At 32.5% G+C, this 22653-nt stretch overlaps 1 protein-coding gene, 2 long non-coding RNA genes and 2 pseudogenes across 3 annotated transcripts; 2 read left to right on the top strand and 3 right to left on the bottom strand.

Moving 5' to 3' along the window:
- Positions 1–1006: 1006 nt before the first annotated feature.
- Positions 1007–2024, bottom strand: LOC111024728 (ribosome-inactivating protein bryodin II-like). The gene has a single exon (XM_022302500.2). It carries the CDS (start codon positions 2007–2009, stop codon positions 1164–1166), a length of 846 nt encoding a protein of 281 aa, XP_022158192.1. The 5' UTR covers positions 2010–2024; the 3' UTR covers positions 1007–1163.
- Positions 2025–4004: 1980 nt separating this feature from the next.
- On the bottom strand, positions 4005–5073 carry LOC111024730 (ribosome-inactivating protein karasurin-C pseudogene; annotated as a pseudogene).
- A 5215-nt stretch (positions 5074–10288) lies between these two features.
- On the bottom strand, positions 10289–12664 carry LOC148210014 (uncharacterized; annotated as a pseudogene).
- A 2911-nt stretch (positions 12665–15575) lies between these two features.
- LOC148210013 (uncharacterized) lies at positions 15576–18941 on the top strand. The gene is made up of 3 exons (XR_015792148.1): positions 15576–15963; positions 18553–18642; positions 18750–18941. It is a non-coding gene; the product is annotated as an uncharacterized LOC148210013 (long non-coding RNA).
- A 1858-nt stretch (positions 18942–20799) lies between these two features.
- LOC111024725 (uncharacterized) lies at positions 20800–22580 on the top strand. The gene is made up of 2 exons (XR_002603387.2): positions 20800–21035; positions 22312–22580. It is a non-coding gene; the product is annotated as an uncharacterized LOC111024725 (long non-coding RNA).
- The last annotated feature ends 73 nt before the right edge of the window (positions 22581–22653 follow it).

Raw genomic sequence — 22653 nt, 5'->3', positions numbered from 1 at the left:
GAATTTGTTACATTAGTTTTAATGAGTTATAATAAATTTATAATTAATGATAGAAATATATTTTGAATTTTAATTTTCCATATTTCTAAATCAATGCACGTGTTATGCACATTAAAATATCATTTAGCTACTTTTTAATTCAACAGCTACTAAAAAATGTTATTTTCTTTGTATAAAACTCAAAAAATTAAAAATAATAGCATTATTGCTTAATGTTAGTAGGAGAGAAAATTGTTGAATAATCCATATATTACGTATATAAATTTTAAAATTGAGTAATAATTGAATTTCAAAATTTTGTAATAAAAACTAATAACAATACTAATTGTTAAATAATGTATAACATTAATATGAAGGATTCAATACGTGAATTTCTCCGAGATTGTCCACATTTGATTGCTGTTTGAGATAAAAAAAAATTGCATTATAAGCCGATTTAATGACCTCTACTTATAAATAACATTATCTTGTAACTCTTATAAATCAAGACACTCAATGTACTAGGCCATTGTAATACGACACTACTAAATCTATAAAATATAAAAGAATGAATCAATAAATGAAAAGAAGCAAGCTAACGGAGAGAGCTAAGCGGTTGTAGGAGGAAGTATAGAGAAACTAATTAATATATATAAATGTAGAGAAGGGATATAGGTTGAAAAAAGTTTTCAAATTTCAATACATTTTTGAATTCCATTCCTTTCAATTCAAGTAAAATCATAAATTTTTATAAATAAATAAATATAACTTTACCTATTCAAACTTTTCAATATTCATAACTTTCACTTTTTTATTAATCAAAGTTATTAAAAATAAAAAATGGCATGCGTATAAAAACTTATATTATAGGTATAATGATCTAAAAATATTTTTTTTAAATCTTCCCCTTTTAATATAGTATTGATTATAGATTTAAAAAAGCAACCATTAAAATAATTTTTTTATGGATATGATTTAAACAAAATATTAAGAATGTTGAGACCAAAATAGAATCGACATAAAAAAGTTCGTAAACTTAGAGTTTAAGTATGTTTATCCTTTATTGTTGTTCGTAAACTTAGAGTTTAAGTATGTTTATTCTTTATTGTTGTGATACATACGACCAACATCCTTTGTGGTTGTCATACATAGTACATACGATCCACATAGTTGTCTGATAAGTACTAGTATGTCATCGTAGGCATTCTGATGATGTTATCGATGGCAACACGGACTTTATAGTATAATAGAAGTGCAATGCCTTTCACAATAGGCGAACTAACATTAGTTACGATAATTGGTTTATTGCTAACCGTTCGAAGTTCAATAGCACGAGCAAACTCTCCTTCTCGCTTCTGTGCAATTTGTATTTGTTCGGAAAGATCAGACCAACGATTTTCTAAACTTAAAAATGCAGGGTCTGGCTTAAACTTAGTCTTAACGTTCTCAGAAACTCTTTGCTCAATGTACTTAAACCTTGCAGCTTCTAAGACTGATTGGATGATCACAATGAATGCTCTCGCGATAGAAGTACCAACATTATGATGGAACATGTTGCCAATAGAACTACTTATTTCAGAAAACCCAAGATCAATTTTCTCTCTTGAAATCTTCCCTGCAGCTGTTTCAAGGCCGTCGTAGTTGCCTTTATAGGGAAGTCTCACATGCTTGATGCCTTTAAACAACACATTGTTTGCTTCTGCTGAAGCATCATTTAGAAAGTAGGCATTATTCCCAGCTCGATATGCTACAACATAAATGTTCACTACGTCTATTGCCACAGTGATAGATTCAGTATTATAATTCGTGAGATGCACTAGTATGAAGCGTGCCGATCCCACTGCTGTCGATTGTAGCACGGGTATGCCATACACTACTGGTGATCTTATTGTGAGGGTACTACGTAAGTTCCTTATGAACTGTCGGTAGGTTTCGCTGGTGGCGCCCAACATAGAGAATGAGACATCAGCCTCGGCAGCAAGAGCACCAAAACAGAGAGCAAGAACAAAGTAAAATGGTAGGAATCTCATGTTTTCCAAATTGTGGTTGGCAATAGGGGTGTTGTGTCTATGAGTTTATATAATGAATGATGAGTGAAACTTGGCATCTTTCAATTATTGCACTCACGTTTAGCTCATCTGGTGTGGTGCCTTTGCATGTGAAGGCTTTCATGAGACCAAACTTCCAAAATATGCTATCAGTTTTCTTGTTTTTTAAAATTATTTACAACTTTATTTTTTTAGAACTTTAAAGTTTGCTTTATTAGTTCAAAAAAAGTAGCTTTTGCATTTTGATTTTTTATTTTATTTTTTTAATTGTTGATATGGATATGTTTCTCTTGATATTTCAATCAACTTGATAGTGCAATATTTCTTAACATGAACATTGGCTTTTTAAAAAAATATATATATATACACTTTTTTAATATCTAAACATGCTGGATTTTTATTATTGATATTTTTATTTGTTTTCACTGTTTTCGACTTCATGGTATATTTTTATGAGTACTTTTGCATATGCATTTTGATGTTTTGGAAAAGGGTATACAATTTAACATAATACTGTCAACCTAATAACTATATTCTTAAATCTCTGTGGAGCCTAAACTTATTGTTATATTTTGTGCTGAGTAGAACTAATAAGTTTACATCTAATTAAAATTTTAAAAAATGTATATAAAGGGAGAAAAAGTATGATTTCGGTGTGATTATATATATTTTATTTTATAGAAGTTCATGTCAAATATGTATGGGTTGTCAACCAACACTTTAGAAGGTCGATCTCAATAGATATTTCAAAATCTTCATTTTATGAAAATGTGAATTGCATTATTGATAAAATGTTGATATCGATTGATACTTTTAGAAAAATTATAAAATATAGGAGCAACTCATTTTTACCGGAGCATATCTCTTGTTAAGTGGCATAACTCTGATACTACTTGTTAGGACAAGTGACCTCACAATTCATATGATATTGTCTATTTTGGACATAAACCTCATTGAATTTGTTTTATGTATCACCCAAAAGACTTGATATGAATGAGAGATATGTTGTTCCTAACTTATATACCTATACCACATCTCATTCTCTAGCTAATGTGGGACTTAGATTGTTGATTTAGAATTTAGGGTCCTCAAGACTCCACCGGATTCGCACCAATTATTAATAATAAAATCGGGAACAGACGTCGACCTGCAAAATAATCTTGGTCTCGAATATTACAAGTATAAATTGTAGATCCAAAACTTTATGAACAAATTTTGTTGTCATTAGAACATATTTTCTAAAAAATAAAAAGATAGTAGTTTGAACTAATAAATTATTGAATTTAGTGTATGATCTAATAGATTAATGATCTATCAAGCATGAAATTGAAAATTCGACAACCTATTAGACGAAAAAATTTAAAATTTCAAAACTTATTAGATGCAAAAATTGAAAATTTCAGAACTTATTAGATTCAAAAATTGAAAGTCTTGAGACCTATTTAATAGTTTTTTTATGTTCTAAGTATTTGTTAAACGCAACTCTGAATCAAACTTATAATTTATATAATTAAATTAGTTCAATATGATAGCAAACAAGAATTTTTTATATAAATATAGAAGAAATAAGATGAAATTTGAAATAACAAACCAAAATTTAAGGATTATATAATTTTTTATGCAATCAATTATTTGAAAATAATTTACTGAAATAACAAATATTTTTTACTTAATTTATATTTATTTTAACCGTAAGAAAAAAATCTAATATAAAAAGGAAAATAAAAGATTTATAACATATATTTTTCTTAAATAAAATTTGTTGTCTAAAATAAAAAACAATTATAAATAAAAAAAATCATTACTGCGATTTCCCAGAGGCTACTCAACTCAGCAGTACTTTTTTTCCTTGAATAAACAACAGTTAAGGAAACCTGCACTATTTTACTTAAACGTGTGACCTCAGGGAGAATGAGTACGTGTTCCTAATTCAATGAAATAGTTATTAGGAAAAAAAAATAGAATTAGCAACATACATAAGCATAAGTGGAAAAGATTTAAAGACTCCACACTTGTTATTACTTCACAGAAATTGGAACAAAGCACAAATTCAGAGCATGTCTTATTTGCACACCAACATTAAGGATTAAACTCAAAACACACAACATAAAAAAATGTTGTTCATGTGGAGTTGTCTCACGTAGTTGCTGCTTCTCCAAAGTTACAGTGTAGGCATAGGTTGAACATTCTGTTGGTTCAGCAGCAACTGGAGGTTGCCTTTTACATACGGTGAATTGACATCCATTACATTAACTGGATTACCTGTCTCGCCAATAAGCTGAACGGTAGCTTTAAACCGTCCAGTATTAGGGTCTGCCAGCTGAACTTGTTTCGAGAGAGCACCCCAATTATTCTCCAAAGATAGAATTTCTCGAGTTGGTGGCATGTTGTTTTGAACTGCGTTCTCAATATTTTGAAATCTTGCAGCCTCAGAAATGGTCTGAATGACTACAACGCATGCCTTTGCAACGTCGCTTAGCGTTTGCGTGGAGTTGGGGCAGCTGTAGTCAAACAACTTGGGAATGTTAAAGTTGACGGCTACGAGTCCAAGGTCGAGCTTTTCTCGATCGCCACCAGCCCTTTGAAGTTTTGAGTAACTGCCGTCGAACGGAAGTGTTATTTGCCCCTTTGAATTGGTGAATACATATTTCTTAGCTTGAATGGCAGCAGAATCGTTAAAAAAGTGGGATACGTCACACTTTGGGGTGTAAAACCCGAGAACATAAACGTTTGTTACGTCTATAGCCAGGGTGATGGTATGATCATCACGGTCTGAAAGATGGATTCGTGTGTAGCGATTTGCACCCGTAACAGTGGCTCGCAGTAGAGGTATACCGAACACAGTCTTACTTTCAACGGGAACATCGCCTCTAAAGAATTTGAGGAAAGCTCCATAGGATTTTTTAGTGACACCCTTCAAAGTGAAGCTGACATCGCCCTCAACACTAGGAGCTGCATGGAAGATGGCGATAATTAGCAAACAAAAGACTATCAATTTCATCCTTGATTTTCAACTTGGAATCACTTTAGATGCCATCCCAACATCTCAAAGCTATGCTTTATATAGAAACCTTTTTCACAACATTTTACAGAGATTTTTTTTTTTAAATATAACATTATATAAAAGTCCCAAAGGGTAGTGTGTTACGTGTCTATTATATCAACGTTAAAATACTATCTTGATCATTGTATTTTATGCTTTGGTTCAAAGACTATTTTAGCCTCTGTTTGCAAAAATTTAACATAATCTACTACTTTCTTATATTGTTGTTTGCTTGAATTAATTTTAAAAAAAAAAATTGGGTAAACTTCATTTATACCCTTAAAACTTAAGCTGGTATTGTTGTTTGCTTGAATTAATTTTAAAAAAAAAATTGGGTAAACTTCATTTATACCCTTAAAACTTAAGCTGGTGAGTCAATTTTAACCTTAAAATATCCTTTTTTTTCCATTGATATAAACTATGAACTCTAAGAACTGTTATAATTTGTTGATACTGAATTCTACCAAGTTGAATAGGTCGGCTTTCGTCAAATCAGAATGAGCTACAGAAGAGCAAGCTGCTTATGAGGAGTAACCTACACATAGAGAACAAACACTCTGAAGTTCAAGTTAGTGGGAATTCAATCTATTATAAGTCGTAGTCAGATAGAATTTAATACTTGAATGAGCGGAGGGATGTTCCTTTTATAGGCAGTGGGGAGGGGGGACAAGGCTGTTGAATTGCTCCAACGGGCGATTATGGACTGTCCAACTGGAGGTAGCTATTGGACCTATGCAATTCTTTAGTTGGTTTGGTCTTTAGTTCGAGGTGGGTCTTCTCCATTAGGCTAGTTGAACAAGTTTGACCTCACCAAGTTGAGTTAATTAGTCCACATGTCATGTCGTATTTTTCCATCCAACATTGACCGCTCTCTCTAGTAGGTTTGAGCACCTTACCTGACAAAGAATATTGATGGAGCGAACTTTTGAGCTAAGCTGGAAATATGATCGTTCTAGTAGGAGGTGGAACGTTGTTTTGACAAGGCGTCGCACTCGAGTAGCAAACCTTTTAACTTCAACACGATCTAAGCCGCTCGTGGGGTAATACATGGACGACTAAGATTGAATTTCAACCCCTTATAAGGGGTGCCCTGCACCATTCGTTTTTCACTATTTCAAAACTTTTTGCTCACGAGCCGAGCTGAGCTCCCTAGTCGCTCCCACTAGAGGTTGGTTCTTCTTCTTTAGCTTTTCATTTCCTTTAGTTGCTTTTGTGGTTTATGTAGACAGTGATAGTAGTAGCTTGGGGAGTGGTCAGTCTAGTGGTGGCTCGTCATCGAGCTATTCTAGCTTAGATTCACGGTTCACTCTGGAAGTCGAAAAGAGACCTTTAAGAGCAATGACTGGGTGTCAAAGCTCGGCAGGAGGTACATATACTATATTACGCCAAAATATGAGGTGCCTCCCTACATAAGCATGAAATATCCCGAGAATGGCGAGAAGTTAGAAACCCTGCCCCTCGAAAACAGCGACTTCTACTTGAAGATGTTCGAGTTTTTACCAGTCTTTACTTAGTAGTTCTTGAATAAGGTCAACCTGGGACCTGCTTAGCTTGCTCCCAACAGATGGGGGCTTTGTACGGGTGCTACTATTTAGAGTTTTTTCGAAGCTAACCTCGAAAGTGACTCGGCTCGCGAAGTCTTATCTTGAGGTTATCCAGAAGATTCCCTTTAAGGTGCTGATCAAGCTGCTCCTGAGTAATTGTGCCTGATCAAGCTGCTCGTTTGAACGTTTAGCCCACTTAGGGAGGAGTAGCCTATTTATATTATAAACTATTGTCATGTCTCTTATCCTATCAATGTGGGATCCTTAACAAAGTCGTCTTCACGAGTTTATTGAAGACTTATCTTATTCGGAAGATCAATCTGCCGAGCCAGGTATAACCCTGACAATCTCCCTTTAAGATAGGTCTTCGGGTCGATTACTGACCATTTGTTTTATAGAGATGTTGGCGAAATATCTTACCAATGGCGTGTTTATGAGTGATTTTATTATAGCTAAAATTACTTTCACTAATTTCAAAATCACTATTATTTTAAAATAATGTGGTTCGCAATAGTTCTATGAGTTATTTGAAAAAAAATCCAAAATCACTTGAAGTAATTCTAGATCAATTTGCTTGGGAAGCGATTTCCTCGTGACTTTTCGTCAATAAAGTAATAGGAAATTAGTTATAAAAGGGTTATTATTTTAAATTTCAAAATTGTTTTTCTAGTTCATTTTCACCTTAAAATTTTACTTTTTTTTTATTTATGAAGTTTTTTTAATTCTCTAGCTCTATTTATCTTTAATTTTGTTTATTGTCTCTAATTTTATCTCTAAAATTTTTGTAACCTCTCTCTAATTTATCTATCTAAGATTTTTGTCTGCTCTCTAAAATTGCTCTCTCTAGGATTTTTTTTCCTCTCTCATTTTTCTCTCATTTAACAGTATTGTAAAATTATCTTTTTAAACTTCAAATATTACTCATCCAAAATTACTTTTAATTACAAAAAATCAATTGAAAAAGTTTATAACCAAACAATGAAATAATTATATATAAAAATCACTTTCACATAATCAATTATAATTAAATCTCGTTTGCTAAAATCACTAATTCTAAAATCATTCACAAATAGACCCAGCCCTAACTACTTATTTAAAAAATAGTGTGCTTTATTTTTTGAAGGATATCATTTCTATGTCTCTTACTCCACACTTTTTTTTCTTTTGATAGAGAGTACTCCACACCTCTCTTTGAGTAGGTTTTGGAATTATTGATACAACCAATGTGATAAGATAAACTTTATACATTCAAATGTTCACATGGGTAGAAAATACATATGGAGAGATATAATTCACGGGTTGAAACACTTTTCTTTTCTTCTAAATATATTAACAGATTTCATATTGGAGCTGTGAAATAATAATCATTTTGAATGATAAGATTTCAAATATTTGAGCTTACATTAATTTTCAATTTACAATATTAATAATGATATCAACTACTAGGGTGAAACAGGTTGAATTAGGTGCGATTTCATTCCTATCATTTATCACATGTTTTAAAATAATTGTAGTCCTTATACTTTCAACCTTTTTTTTTAATTTTTAATTTTAGTATACGTTGCACGATCATGTGACAAGACTAGGGAGAGTGAATGAGGTTGCTTACTAAATTAAAATATTATTTCACATCTTACCCAATTTAAATCAAACCAACCAAATTAGCTCCCTAAAATTAACAGAGATGTATACTAGTTGGGCTTTGTGGTCCTCATTAGAACCTCTGTATTCATTACTAGAAATATGGTCTTCCATGACAGTTGTCAACAGTAAAAAAATTTGGATGAAAAAAAACTATCATAAATAATTAGGATGCGTTTTTTTGCGGTAAAAAACGCAATTTTTTGGATTTTGTAAGTTTTATGACAGTTAAAAACTGTCACGAAAAGGTGGAGGTGCGATTTTGGTGGGAAAAAACGGTGACGTACGAAAATTTCCATGTTTTCTGACATTTTATAATTGTCAAGAAAAATAAAAAAATTTCAAGTATTTCATGACAGTTACCTAGACCATCTTGAGAATCTATGACATACAAAAAGTGTCACAAATGATTTTGAGCGCGTTTCATTTTAGTTGGAAAAACTGCAGCTTTATGGATGATATTAATTATTTCGGGATTCTCCGGTTGTATCGAGTATAGATTTTTTATTAATAGTTTCCCCAAATACTCCATGAAATAACTAGAAAATGGTCACTACAACAAATCTGCTATTTCATGACGGGCATTGCCCGACATTAAATATTAACCATGTCGGTCATTGACCGACATCTATACGAGTGTCCTTGTTTCCCTTTCATGTCCGATAGTTTTAAGGTCGGGCATTGCCCGTCATGTATATTTTCTTTCCATCCGGACATGGCCGTCATGAAACGACCCTTTTAAGGTCGGGCATTGCGCGTCATGTATAGCGTTTTCCATGACGGACGTGCCGTCATGAAAGAATAACCATGACGGGTGACGACCGACATCTTTATGACTGTCCTTGTTTTGTGACTGTCATTGTATGTGCGACATTGTTTGTACGCCATTGTTTGTACGTCATCTTTTGTGTGACATTGTTTGTACGTCATTGTATCTACATCGATATGTGCGTCATGGAATGACTATATTTCGTGACAGATATTGACCATCATTATTTTGTGAATAAATAAATGAAAAAATAGTTGGTTGCCCAAACGTGGCTAACCAACTATATATATTTCCTTCACACCTATGATAATATCTGAATATGCAACTAAAACTTTTAACACATTCATCCATTATAAAACAATATCTATTCTAATACTTAACTCAAAAACTAACCTTAGACTGAAAACACAAATAATCAAAAAGTACAAATTTCAACATAACCTGTCCACTTTTAGAATAACTCAAAACTAGCCAACAATATATCTCTCAATTCCAACCTATTCTATAAAAGCTTAACAAAAACACAAACAATCAAGAGTAAGTACAAATTTCATCATGACCTCCCCACTTTAGAATATAACTCAAAACTAACGAACCAATATATCTCCTTCCAGCCTATTCTCACAAAATAATTCTCAATATTATTGAAACTAAAAAACTAATATGCAAGTAAAACTAATTTCAACATCATGATCTTCTAAAACACAACTCAAAAACTAACATTAAACTCAAAACACAAATAATCAAAAGTACAAAATTCAACATAACCTCTCCACTTTTAGAATAACTCAAAACTAGCATGGTTATAAACAAAACAACCACTTCTATATAAACACCCTTCCACACAAGAACAAATGGGACCGCCCGTCCCTCCAACAAAACTACATTCAGCATAAAAATCCAGACTTCAGCATCATCTAGTCAAATACTTCTATAATAATCCAAAACTAATATGTTATGCAGTACCTTTCAAACTTCAAACTTCAAACTTATTATAAACAAGACAAAGTATTTCTAATCTACCAATTACTGCACAGAAAGTAGTCTGAACCAAATACTTACATCAAATAAACACAACTAATGAATCCATAGGTACTACACAAATCGTCCAACAAAAGATGCCCATTCTATTCGAACTTCGTCGATTTCTTCTTTGTGATAGGCACTTTTTGTATTAAACTACAAAGAAAGAAAAAGAAAGATAATACTAATATAATGACAAATCATATATAAACACATAAAGGTATATGATAATACGTACAAGTTAAGTAATACGAGTATGAGGGTTCCGCACTATTTCTCTTATATACTTTTGCAAATAGTACCCACACTCGATAGAACCTGGTTGTCGAGGACACTACATATAGAAAATTTGAAACATAACAAAATTATGAGTTATACAAAGGATTTACTGCGACATTGTTATGAGTTATGCAAATTTACCTTCACAGGTTTCCAAATTGTAGTACTGTGAGATTGTTGAGTAGAATGTTTGGCTTGCCACATTTTCAATGATCTAAATAATTTGAAACATTAGAATAACATAATTGTAAAAATTTCAACTATAAGAGTGCAAGGCACTTACGTGTTTATGATTCCCTTATAATTTTCTTCAATCTTACTTTTTAGAGAGTCCAATACATAAACACAATTCTCTCGGAGATGTATAACAAACAACTTCCAGTGAAAACTATTAATAACCAACATGATAATATTATCATTCATGCATGGATAAAAGAAACTATAAATAAGTAAAATGAAGTTAAATTGCTAGCTTACCCGCTGTTATGTGGGATGAGTACTACTTGTTCTAAGTTACCCATGTTTAACCTGTTGGCTAGATGTCTGATAATTGCACGATTAGAAGGATCATCTGATAATTCCTATATGGGCATTTATATTATTAACTGGCACACACATTAATTATCGTAAGACACTTAATCTAAATAGTAACTTACTAATTCTTTTGCAAGATTTGCATATCCCTTGCGAGATATGTGATGATTATACATGCATTTTGCCGTCCTTTCTCTCTGAGCAGTACTAAGTGTCTGGAAAATAGAAGATATTTGATTCAAGCACTAAAATAGTTACACTATTTAAAAATATATTGATACAATGTAGTTACCTCCCACTCTTCACTTAGTCTTGTATGAACAAATGAAGCTCAATGTTCTTCACCAATATGAGAATATTTTTCAGGACTAGTCTCCAAGTAAGGTGGGTCGTCTTTGAACGGACGAATGTATTCTTTAGTTAATGTTGACTTGAAGGTTTGAAACTTCTTCGATGCGGATTGAACAATATTGTGTTTGGACCTAGGGTCCACCACAAATGACATCTGTGTAATGAAAATTAATAACAAAATAATTGCAAATTAAATTATAAACTAGAAAGGTTTATTACTTTAATAAAAATTCTAAACTTCTTACCTTTACACAATCGAAAATTTTATCTTTAAGTTCTTGGGGAACTTCTTTCCAATTATTGTAAATGATTGGAATTTGTTGTCGAACACAAACTCCATAAAGCTTTGCATTTTTTATGCATTCTCGCCAACCGGTTGACCTATGTCATTATATTGAATTGTCAACAACGAACCCTCAGAGTTTCTTACGTTAGCCAATTCATGCATGGTTGTTGGGCCTCAACGAACAACTTTTCTAACCTCAACTTCATTGTCACCACTGCTATTAGAATCACCCATTTAAAAGCTCTACAACCAAAACACAAAACATACGGTTAATATATTAACTCATATGAAAACATAGTAAAAATAAATTACTAAATGACATACCAATGTTTAATGTACTATTATTAATCCATGTACCCTCACAATCATTTCTAACATACGTAGATGACGTTTCATCGCTTTCATGAAATGTCTCGATATTTGGCATACTAGGTAAAACTCCATAACCACAATTTTTAACATTATCTCCTAATTCATCTTCGTATAAATCATCTTCGTACTTTTTTTGCATGCCAAGTCAACAAACTCGATATTCTTTGCTTCGAAACATTCATTCAAATCTTGGAATTGGAGAGAAGTACCACATGACTTTGGCTGAAACATTTTTCATTGCTTCTTTTGAATCTTTACGAAGCTTCCAACTTGATGTTCCGCAAATAGGGCATTCATCTACATCTAAGAGTTCTTTTCTAAACAAGCAACAATCCTTGCGGCAAGCATGAATCTTCTCATACTTCATCCCAAGAGTACACAAAGTTTTTTTTGCTTGATAGATAGAACTTGGAATTTCATTAGGACTTGGTAACATATCACAAACTAATGCCAACAACTCAGTAAAACTTCTATCGCTCCATCCAAATTTCGCTTTCAAATTATATAACTTAATAATGCAGATATTTTGGTAAAGTTCTTACAATTTGGATATAATGGTTTCTTCGCATCACCTAGTAGCTCCTCGAAATTTTGTGGATTATCGTTAAAGTAGTCATATGCAGCCTCAAACATCCCTATTGTGTCATCAAAATCGTCATTCTCAACTTCTTCTTGTGCACTAGTAGACATACTTTCGATGTTTCTCTTAATCGATATTGATTCACCATGCCAAATCCATGTCTTATAGCTTTGATCAATACCATAAACAAATAAGTGATCTCTTACTACATTCATATTTTGAGACTTTGCATTTACACACTTTAAACATGGGCAACAAATGACGTTTGATCTTTTTGAATGTCGTAATCCATTTTCAATGAACATCTCAACCCCTAAACTGTACTCGGTTGACATTCTATTTTTTGTCATCCACGACTTATCCATAATTAAATTTATGAAAGTTTGATCTACAAAAAAAAAAAAAACAACAACAACAATAGTTAAGTTTGTGTACTTCGTCGAGTTCTTAACAAGTAAAATAGGAATGATTAAGAAATAAAGGGTTATTCTACTTGTTGGGTTTTTTTCCCTATTATGCTGTGTTCTATTGTTTTGCTTTTTTTCACCGACAAATTCTTGTTTCAAACATTTTCACAAGCTTGCCTACGGTGGTTTCACAAATGTACACAGAGGTGGATTTGAGGAAAATCTTGTAAGGGTGGATTTGAGAACAAATATGAGTGTTGAGAAACTGAGAGCAAAAGAAAAGGATAAGAGATGAAAAGAAATAAAAAAAAAAGTATAAAATCTGATCGGACAAGATTCAAAGAAGGAATGAGAGCTTCAAAACAGCAGCCATGGAAGGCAAAACAAAGCCCTTGTTTCGCAAAATTCCGCAAGAATCTATTTTTTCTTCTTCTTCTTCTACTTTTCAATAATCAAGCAGCAACAAAATTTGTAGAACTCAAAAGGCAAAGAGAAGAGAAATTGTTCTACATATATATATACTGCACAAACTCAGATGTGGAACAAATTTCAATTACCCACTACACAAACTCAAACTTAAACAGAAACTCAAACTCATTCATGCAATATAGATGAAAAAGGGCCAAATCGATGAATAACCCAAACTCAAACCACAAGAAAATTACTTATCAAACTAGAAGAAGATGAAAACGAGCGAATATGAGGGAGATGAAAGGAACCTTCGATATTTGTAGCCGCCGCTGTATATTCGCTATATATTCGACGCCGCCGCCGCCAATTGTCGCTCTCTGCCGCCAGAAATTGCTCCTCATCGTTGGGTCTTGCTCGCGCCTCCTGTATGTGGTCGTTTGCTCCCCTTCCCCCGGCAATGGAGCAAGGTTTGCGTCGGTTTCACGAGAAGGTAGAGAGGGTTTGCACGGCAAAGGGAGCTGGGGAGGCAAAAAAAATTTCGGGGTGTAAAAATTTTGGGTGAAATTTTAAATTTAGGGCACTTTTCATGGCGGCCTAGCCCGCCATTGAACCAGACATGGATACTTAAAAAAAATTAAAATTAAAATTGGGCGTGTTTTTTAGCATGTCCGACATGGTTGCCTCCGTGTTTTTCTTGTGCGACATCGTTTCCTCCGCATTTTTTTTTGTCCGTCATTAAAACCAAGATTTGTTGTAGTGGGTATTTGGTACAGTGGTCTGCTTACCCTGCTTAATTGTGCCCTCCCTCTTCAGTCTCGAGTTTGAGCCTTGTGAATTTCAATTATTTTTTCAACCCTCTATTATTATATATTTACAATAACAATTTTAATTTAATTATATTTTCCATTTAAAATAAATAATATATATTTTTTTCGTATCAACATTTCCTTGTATAAATTTAATTTATCATGAAAATCAAAATATGATGATAAACATAAAATAATATAAGTTAATTCTAGTTTCACTAAGCATTCCGTAAATAAAATATTCATACGTAAATTATACCCTAATTTTTTTTGGAGGGAAAGGTAGTCAACTTAATCGAATGCTTAGAAATTAATTTCGATTTAAATTGGAACTAGTTATGTTCCTGAACCTTTAAATTTTATATGACATAAAATTTTAAATTTTAGATAGAAATTTTTTAATTAAATCTTAGTGTGAAATTTTTAAGAATATTGATAGGAACTTTTTAAAAGAAAATAGAAACAAGTCATAATTTTTCTCAATAAAATGAAAAATAAAAACTTAGTAGATATATTTTTTTATCAAAAAAAAAATTTGAATATATAAGTGATAGCATATTTAGTTACTTGTGTGAATTGAACTCAAGACGAGTGAGACTTATTGACACACCAACACAACAAAATAAGCTGATTTTATGAAATGTTCAAGTATAATATTAATATAGTAATATTTTTGCATTCTATGTAAATAAAATTAAAATAAATTAAATCAAACCATGCCCTTTTGCGAACTGTGCTTTCTTCGTCATATGTTTTCAATGTTCTTTTCAAAAAACCTAAAGTTCATCATCTTCCTCGCACTCTTTTGCCTTCGCCATCATCCTTCATCTTCCTCGTGCCATCGTTCAAGATCCATTACCTAGATGACGCAAATTTTGTTTTCATATATTACCACTCCCGACGGTTTTTGAAATAATCGGGAGAGGTTTATATTCCCAACTATATATTTTATTACATAGTCGGACAAAATTTGTACTTAATTTCTTTTTAAATTACCACTCCCAACTATTTTTAGAAAAGGATCGAATAGTGGACTTTACACCAATATTTTAATAAATTGTTGGGCGTTATTGTTTTTAATTTTTTTTTCAAATATTAGACTTCACGACTATTTTCGAAATAGTAAGGAGATATTAATATTCCCGACCATTCTAAAATATAGTAGGTAATATTTTTTTTAATTATTTTAAATATTACAACTCCCGACTCTTTTGAGAAAGAGTTAGGAAAAATAGATTTTCCCAATTATGCGGGCAATATTGTTTTAATTTTTTTAAAAATATTACGACTCCCAACTATTTAGAAAAATAGTCGAGAAAAGTGAATCTAGCCAAATATAAGAGCATGGACATATGTTATTTATAAAAGTATCCTTTTGTTTTTAAATTAAAAAGTTTTTAAAATTTTTGTTTTTTAAAATAATAACCAAACTAAAGCTTTTTACAAATTTTTTTTAAATAATAAATAAATTGCATCGCACCTATTAGAAGAAACTAAAAATACCTAATCCCATTTTTCTCCTCCCTCAAAGTCTCTAACTCTCCTTCTCTTTCAAAGCAGCGCCAACACTGTCGCCCAGTGCCGCCGTTGTCGCCCTGCCCCACCGCCCAGTCCTGCTACTGTCGCCTAGATGCACCACCATTGCCCAGCCTCATCGCCGTGCTCCGTCGTTCTATCGTCCGCCATCTAGGGTCGTCGTCCCTCCACTCCTCCATTCCTTTTTCCACTCTGCAACCAAATCCCCCCCTCCCCAAAAAAAAATCCAACCTCCAAACCCAGCCTCCTTCATTCAAATTGCGAGGCACAACCATAGAAACCGTTGATTACAAGCTTCAAGAGTTGAATTCATCTATTTCTCCTCCTTTATCATGCCCTACTCATGTAAATCAGGTTCGGTTTGTTATGTTCTAGGTTTTCTCATTTGATTTACTATTATTTATGATAATTTTGCGCTCAACCCTATCTTCGTTTTGGGAATTTATGGCAAATCAGTTGCTATATTATTTATTTGACCGAAAAATTGTCACTACAAGAATTACCCAACTCACATGAACATTTTCTTGCGTGTTTGGATTTGAAGTTTTTCGACCTGTATGAGTCGTTCCAACAATTGATTTTCCTGTGCCTAAATTATGTTGGATGTAGATTTTACTGGAATTGATTTATTTGAGAACAGTCGAGGAATTGGCATGAAAATTGGAATGCGCATGATTTGATTTGATTTTCTTTGCTTCTGAAAGCTTATATGAATTGCGTATATGGCGTAAAAGTAGCAGTACATCTTCTCCTGTCGGTAATTTCATTTGGCGCTGTGGTATCCTAGCTCATTAATTTGATCCCGATCACTGTTTCATTAATGAATATTAGCTCATGGAAGTGTGTTTCTTTAATTGATTTTTTTTGGTTATCTGTTCCTCTCATTTCCCTCGTCAACTTATCTGAAAGGTTAATTAGAGTACAGTATATCTAGTGGTACGAAAGACTCTGAAATAATGCATTAAGTTAGAGGTATTTTTACATATGGAGTCAATATCTTTCTTTCTGTTTTGTGAGGATTGCATTTCAACTCTTGAGCATGAATTTTGATCCAAACTAATGACCTATAATAACTCGTCAATTAGGTCTTGTTTTTTTGTTTGAAAATTGATTCAAAGTCGTAAAGTAATGTGGTAATGCCATCATTATCTCTCTCAATAATCAAACATTTGAAAGACAAGAAGTGTAGAGTTTAATTTGAAGTATCTTAGTGAACTAAGGTTGCCCATGATGGGTAATTATTACCTATAATTAATCAACCACACTTTTCCAATTCTCTTTTTCTATATTTCTTTTTTTAATTTTATCGGTCTCTTTTTCCTACCTTGAACACATTATCAGAATCGACAAAAAAAAAAAAAAATTGGATGGACGGATGAATGCTTTTCTGAGGGTTGATTGATCATGAAGGTCTTTTTTTTTTTTTTGTTTAATTTTGATGTATATATATAGTTTGGTTTCATTTTGGTGTAGAGGAAGAAAATAAAATACATATTATATAGGGTACTAGATTGGAGGAGATCAAAATGATTGCTAAAGCAATAAATTGCATTGAATTGAATGAGAGAAAATGATGTACATATATATAGTGCAAAAGGCAAAGGGTGGTCCTTCCCTTAGTTTTTTTTATTGAGGGGAGGAAGCACTTAGTTTTCATTTATTCTATTTCTCCCTCAATTTTAGTTTCTATTTTCTATCGTTCTTTGCAAGTTAGCACTTTTGCACTAATGGAGAGTGTTCAAACTTTTTTGTCTTTCATATTCTTTCATTTCATTATTTTTACTAATTGTGAAAGCTTGTTCTTGCACTGAGAAATCAGAAATGTGTTAGATAATGTTGTTGTTTGTGTTTGTTAAAGCTATGTTGTTTAGATTTGTGTGTTCATATTTTGTTTGTGGTTGTCTTTCTCTTCCCTTTTGGCTGCTTTTATGGTCTCTTTTGTGAATATTATGCCTTGATTTTAGGCTTGACATGGTTATAAAAGCTTGTGCAAGTAGCCAATTAAGACTTAGTGTTTATATGTGTCATGCATATAGTATAAAGTCTAGTTGGATAATTATATGGTTTAAAGTTTAGTTGGATAATTGTGTGGCTATCCTGCAGCAAAGATAACCAATTAAGACTTAATATTTATATTTGTGGCATGTATATAGTTTAAAATATAGTTGGATAATTGTGTGGCTATCCTGCAGCAAAGATAGCCAATTAAGACTTAGTGTTTATATTTGTGGCATGCATATAGTTTAAAATCTAGTTGGATAATTGTGTGGCTATCCTGCAGCAAAGTTAGCCAATTAAGATTTGGATAAGTAGATTGTTTTTGCTTGTATTGGGAGAATTTAAAAAATCGTTTGATATTGCCTCTTTGCTTCTTTGTTTCTGTGAAATGAGGGTTTTGTGTGAGTTATTTGAGAGAAAGAAAAAGATTTTAGGTGCTTATTGTGATCGTTAGCTCTCTGTTGAGGCAGTAAATAAAGGCTATGAAAGTGTGTTGATTCTAGAAATAAGGTTTGCTGGTCCTCTGTTTATATTTTATAATTGTTAAAACTGATTACATAGTGGATGACAAAAAATGAATGTAGATCCTTTATGGACTGAACAAAAAATTTGTGTCTATGATATCCAAAAATTTGTGTCTAGGTGTAGTTTCTTATAGGTAAATGTCACATTCTTATCAATTGTAGACAAGCTTATGATTTTCGAAAATGTGTTTGTTGACAGTGTTGAAATTAGCTTAAAATGTGTTTGTTATTTTTTTTACGAATTTTACTCAAACGTTTGAAATATAATTTTCTTTTCTACTATATTAACCTTTACAATGAGCAGAAAAGGGAAGTAAACTCAGTGTAAGAGATTTGAAAGTTTAGGTTGTCCAGTTTTGTGTATATTTGCCAAAGTTAGATTCATGTTTTCTTAATTGTTTGTTTTGAATATGTTGTTCAGCACGTGGGAGCGAGGGTTGAAGGAAGCAGAAGCGAGAGTTTCTGTAATATGTTAGCTACATTTTCTAGTTTGACCTTTCACGTTTACACGGTATGAACTCTTACAACATATAATAGTAATATGTAACTACATTTGTTGTAGTTTTACCTTTCGCAGATACTATTGTGAAATATTTGAGGTTTTTTTCTATTGCTTAGGTCGTCCAAGAAGAGCCTGGAGAACCATGACAGGTAGCTACTTGGAATATTTAAAAAATGATTGTTGGGCCATTTTTTGTTGGGTTAGCAGTTACTTGGTATGTAGTTTGTTTATGTACGGGGTTGATGGATATGAAAAACCTTCGTTGATATATATATAATTTACTACATGTATACACTTTATATTTGCAAGTGGGTTGGTGTACTAATGTAAAATATGTCACAGTTGACAAGTAGTAGGTACAACTATGGAAAGCGATTTTTAAAAACATTTCAAAACAAGTTTATATGAAAAGTTACATTCACAAATGTCAACAAAATAGGTTTCGTGACAAAAAAAAAAAACATTCACAACCGTTTCGTAACAATTAAAAAATGTCATTGAAGGCATTCTATTGACATTTCTGAAACACGAAAGTTGACATTATTAAGTATACCATGATAGTTTGAAATTTGTTGGGTTTTATGTCCTGAAAATCATAGTTTGAAAATGCCAGATATACTTTTATCTTTCAATAAAGTTGTTATTGAAGGTTTTAATCAATAAGTAGTTATTGATCCAATAAAATGTTCTTACTAGATATAAATCCAATAAAATAAAGGATCCTAGACTGTTACCTGAGACTCAAACTCTATGTAAGAGACATAAATATGGATCAAGTTTGAGTTAACCGTCTAAATGGTCTATAGTATAGGAATAAGGTTGGGCGCCTTATTCTGGGGACACTATAGATGCGGCCCACTTTGTAGCTAGTACAAACGATGTGATCCTAATTCGTTCATGTGAAGACATGCGAGTGGGGGTGTCCCGTGCAAAGAGTTTGCATGAGACCGGACCATGAGATAGTCACTTTTACTTTATAACATCGTTTACTGTTTGAAACTGACTATCTCGACTTTGATGGCCTAGGTAACTCGATCTTAATCCTGAGCTAATTATGAACTTTTGTTTACTCGGGATTACCCTTAGATCTGCATGGGTGAGAGCAGCTCAACAGCGCTGGCTCAATAAGCCTCCCATTTCAGGGGTAAGGCCCGGTAGATAGCTAGGGACATAGGGTGCAAGAAGGAATTCACTTCTACCCAATTTTAGGATAGTAGAAAGGTTGTTCTCTTAAGGGCTGAATCCAGGTCTTGAACAATAGGCGCCACCCTCATCAAAAGGTTTGAGAGGATTTATGATTTAATAGTTCGACTACAAATCATTGTTCATTAGAGGATCAGTGGGACTTAAGGAACAAGAGGTAATTACAGGGGTAAAGCGGTATTTTGACCTAGCTGTAATTACGAACAACTTGTGAAGGGTCGACTTACCGATCATGGTTATATCAAATGGACATAATATATCTACAGTGAAGAGAGTGCAGCTACGGGCTTTAGTGGAGTGACCCGGTAGTTAACGAATGTTGGTTAACTAGATTAAAGAGTTTAAGCGGTTAATCTCGGATCGTTGGAGCTCATAATCTGTAGGTCCATAAGGTCCCTTGGCTAGCTCATATAGGAATAAATTTGGAATAATTTGAAGAAATAATTCGAATCATACGAATTAGGTTAATCATATGAGATATGATTAAGTAATTGATATATGATATCAATTTGAGAAATTTGGACAAAATATTTAAATAGGATTTAAATATTAAAATTATAAATGTGGATTCATAATCGGAGGCATGGATTTCATCAAACATCGGATTTTGGAAAAAGTCAAATAGTTGACTTTGACCAGAGAAAGTCAAAGGTTGACTAAAGTAGATTAAAATAATGTTTTTAACAAAGTTGGTGAAAAATTCCACTAACTTGTTGAGTGAAACATTTAAATAATCTCAAAAATCCACTTTTTGACACTTAGCCATGCATGCATAAGTGGAATGTGTGTTGTAAGCTTTTGGTGAACTTAGACATGCATTTTGACACTTAGTCATGCCATGCATGAGTGGAATGTGTGTTGTAAGCTTTTGGTGAACTTAGACATGCATTTTGACACTTAGTCATGCCATGCATAAGTGGAATATGTGTTGTAAGCTTTTGGTAAACTTTGACATGCAAGAGTTGCATGTAATTTGCTTATTTAAGAAGGCATTTGTTCAAACATTAAAGGTCTTGGAACCTTTGGCTATTTTTTTTAAAAAAAAAGCTTACATAACTCTTTTTACCTCCACTTTTCTCTAAATTTTTCCTTCTCTAAAAAGAGTCCCACCACTCTATTCCAAGCCTTGAGAATATCTAGGAAGATCTCTTGGTGGTCCTTCATTGGAGCTATTTGAAGATTTTTGAAAAGCTACAAAGGTTTGTATTTTTCTCTACTTATCTCTAAGCATCATAATGTATGATCATGCATGTTTAATCCTAGGTTGTATTATGCATCTAGATTGTTATTTCGATTCTTGCTCACTTCCGCTGCGCATGTATGTATATTATCCATCAAAATTGTCGTTGTAAACTTCTTCGTGACATGTATCGAATGTCATTATTTAATGTTGCATGACATTTTTAAGTTGTCATTATACAATTTTTCGTGATAGTTAAAACTAACAATATTGACTGTTAAAACTATCACTATAAAAGTTTTCGTGACAATTATAAATAGTCGTTGTTAAGTTTTTCTTGACGTTTGTAAACAGTTGTTAAAAAAAATTCATGTCAATTTTGAACTGTCGTTAAAAACTACTTCATGACAATTATAAACGTTCGTTACAAAATAATTTGAGACATTTATAAACTGTCGTCTTTAGGTCTTTATTGACACGAGGATAAAATATTTGATTGTTTTAGTGACACTTATAAATCGTAATTAAATGACTTTTTGTGACATTTATTAATTGTGATGGAAAATCTATTTCTGACAAAGTTTAACTGTAGTTGTAAATGCATTGATGACGATTTTCAAAATTGTCATCTTCTCCTATTTCTTGATGCCTTAATAGATGACAATTGGATAACTGACATGAATTATGTTAATGACAGAGTTTAGATGACAATTGTTGTTTTGTCCTCATTTATATTCATTACCATTTGTTGGGCTTTGTGCAAATTTCCAAGCCGACAGTGAGGGTGAGTGTTGAGATATCTCATATATGAATTAGGTTTAGATAATTTATAGTAGTTGTCCCTATTTGTCTATTCGTTTTGAAAAATGGGCAAATGGTTTTTGCCAATAAAAAATATCTATTTGTTCACTCATCTGTTCATTGCATGTGTTCATATATTCATCGTATTTGTTTATTTGCTCACAGTATTTATTCATTTGCTCACCGTAGTTGTCCATCTATTCACCTTGTTTGTTCATTTGTTCATCGTATTTTTTGATGTATTCACTATATTTGTTCATTTGTTCATTCCAGCCGAGTTCTTAGTATTTTTATTTCTAATTATATTTTGTTTATTTACTCAACCCATCATGAGCTTAATAAAAATCAATACAATTATTATTATTATTTTTTTAAAACCAGTCTCACATCTCAAAGTCTTAACTAACAAGATCTCTCACAAAAGTAAATTTACAAGTTTATCACTAAACTAATTTAATCTCCCAACTAATTTAACCTCTCTCATACGAATAAAGGATGACTTTGAACTTTAGAGAGAGAGGTTTGTCAATGGAGCTGCTCAAGAAGAATTTTCAACAATGGAGATATAAAGTTTAGCAAAAGAGGTTTGTCAATGGAGCTTCGATGAGAATTTTTCAACAATGGAAGATGTAAAATTTAGCGAAATGGTAGCCGAAAAATTATGGCCGTTAGAGGACTTAATCACAGCTATCGAAGCTTAGGCCTATTAAGGAACTCTTAAAAGTAATTGGAAATGAAAGAAGTAGTTCATGTCTTTTATAAATCATTGTGTTGTGAAAAATGCAGCCTACACTTAAAAGGATTAGATAAAATAATCTAAAACTTCTAAGTAACAA

Source organism: Momordica charantia, assembly GCF_013281855.1.
Source record: "Momordica charantia cultivar OHB3-1 chromosome 7 unlocalized genomic scaffold, Mcharantia_2.0 BLBB01000007.1, whole genome shotgun sequence".
Classification (NCBI taxonomy): Eukaryota; Viridiplantae; Streptophyta; class Magnoliopsida; order Cucurbitales; family Cucurbitaceae; genus Momordica; species Momordica charantia.
This window is presented reverse-complemented; position numbering and strand designations above follow the sequence as displayed.

Coding starts and splice junctions, on each gene's coding strand:
- LOC111024728 (XM_022302500.2), bottom strand. CDS start 2,009: ATGAGATTCCTACCATTTTACTTTGTTCTTGCTCTCTGTTTTGGTGCT.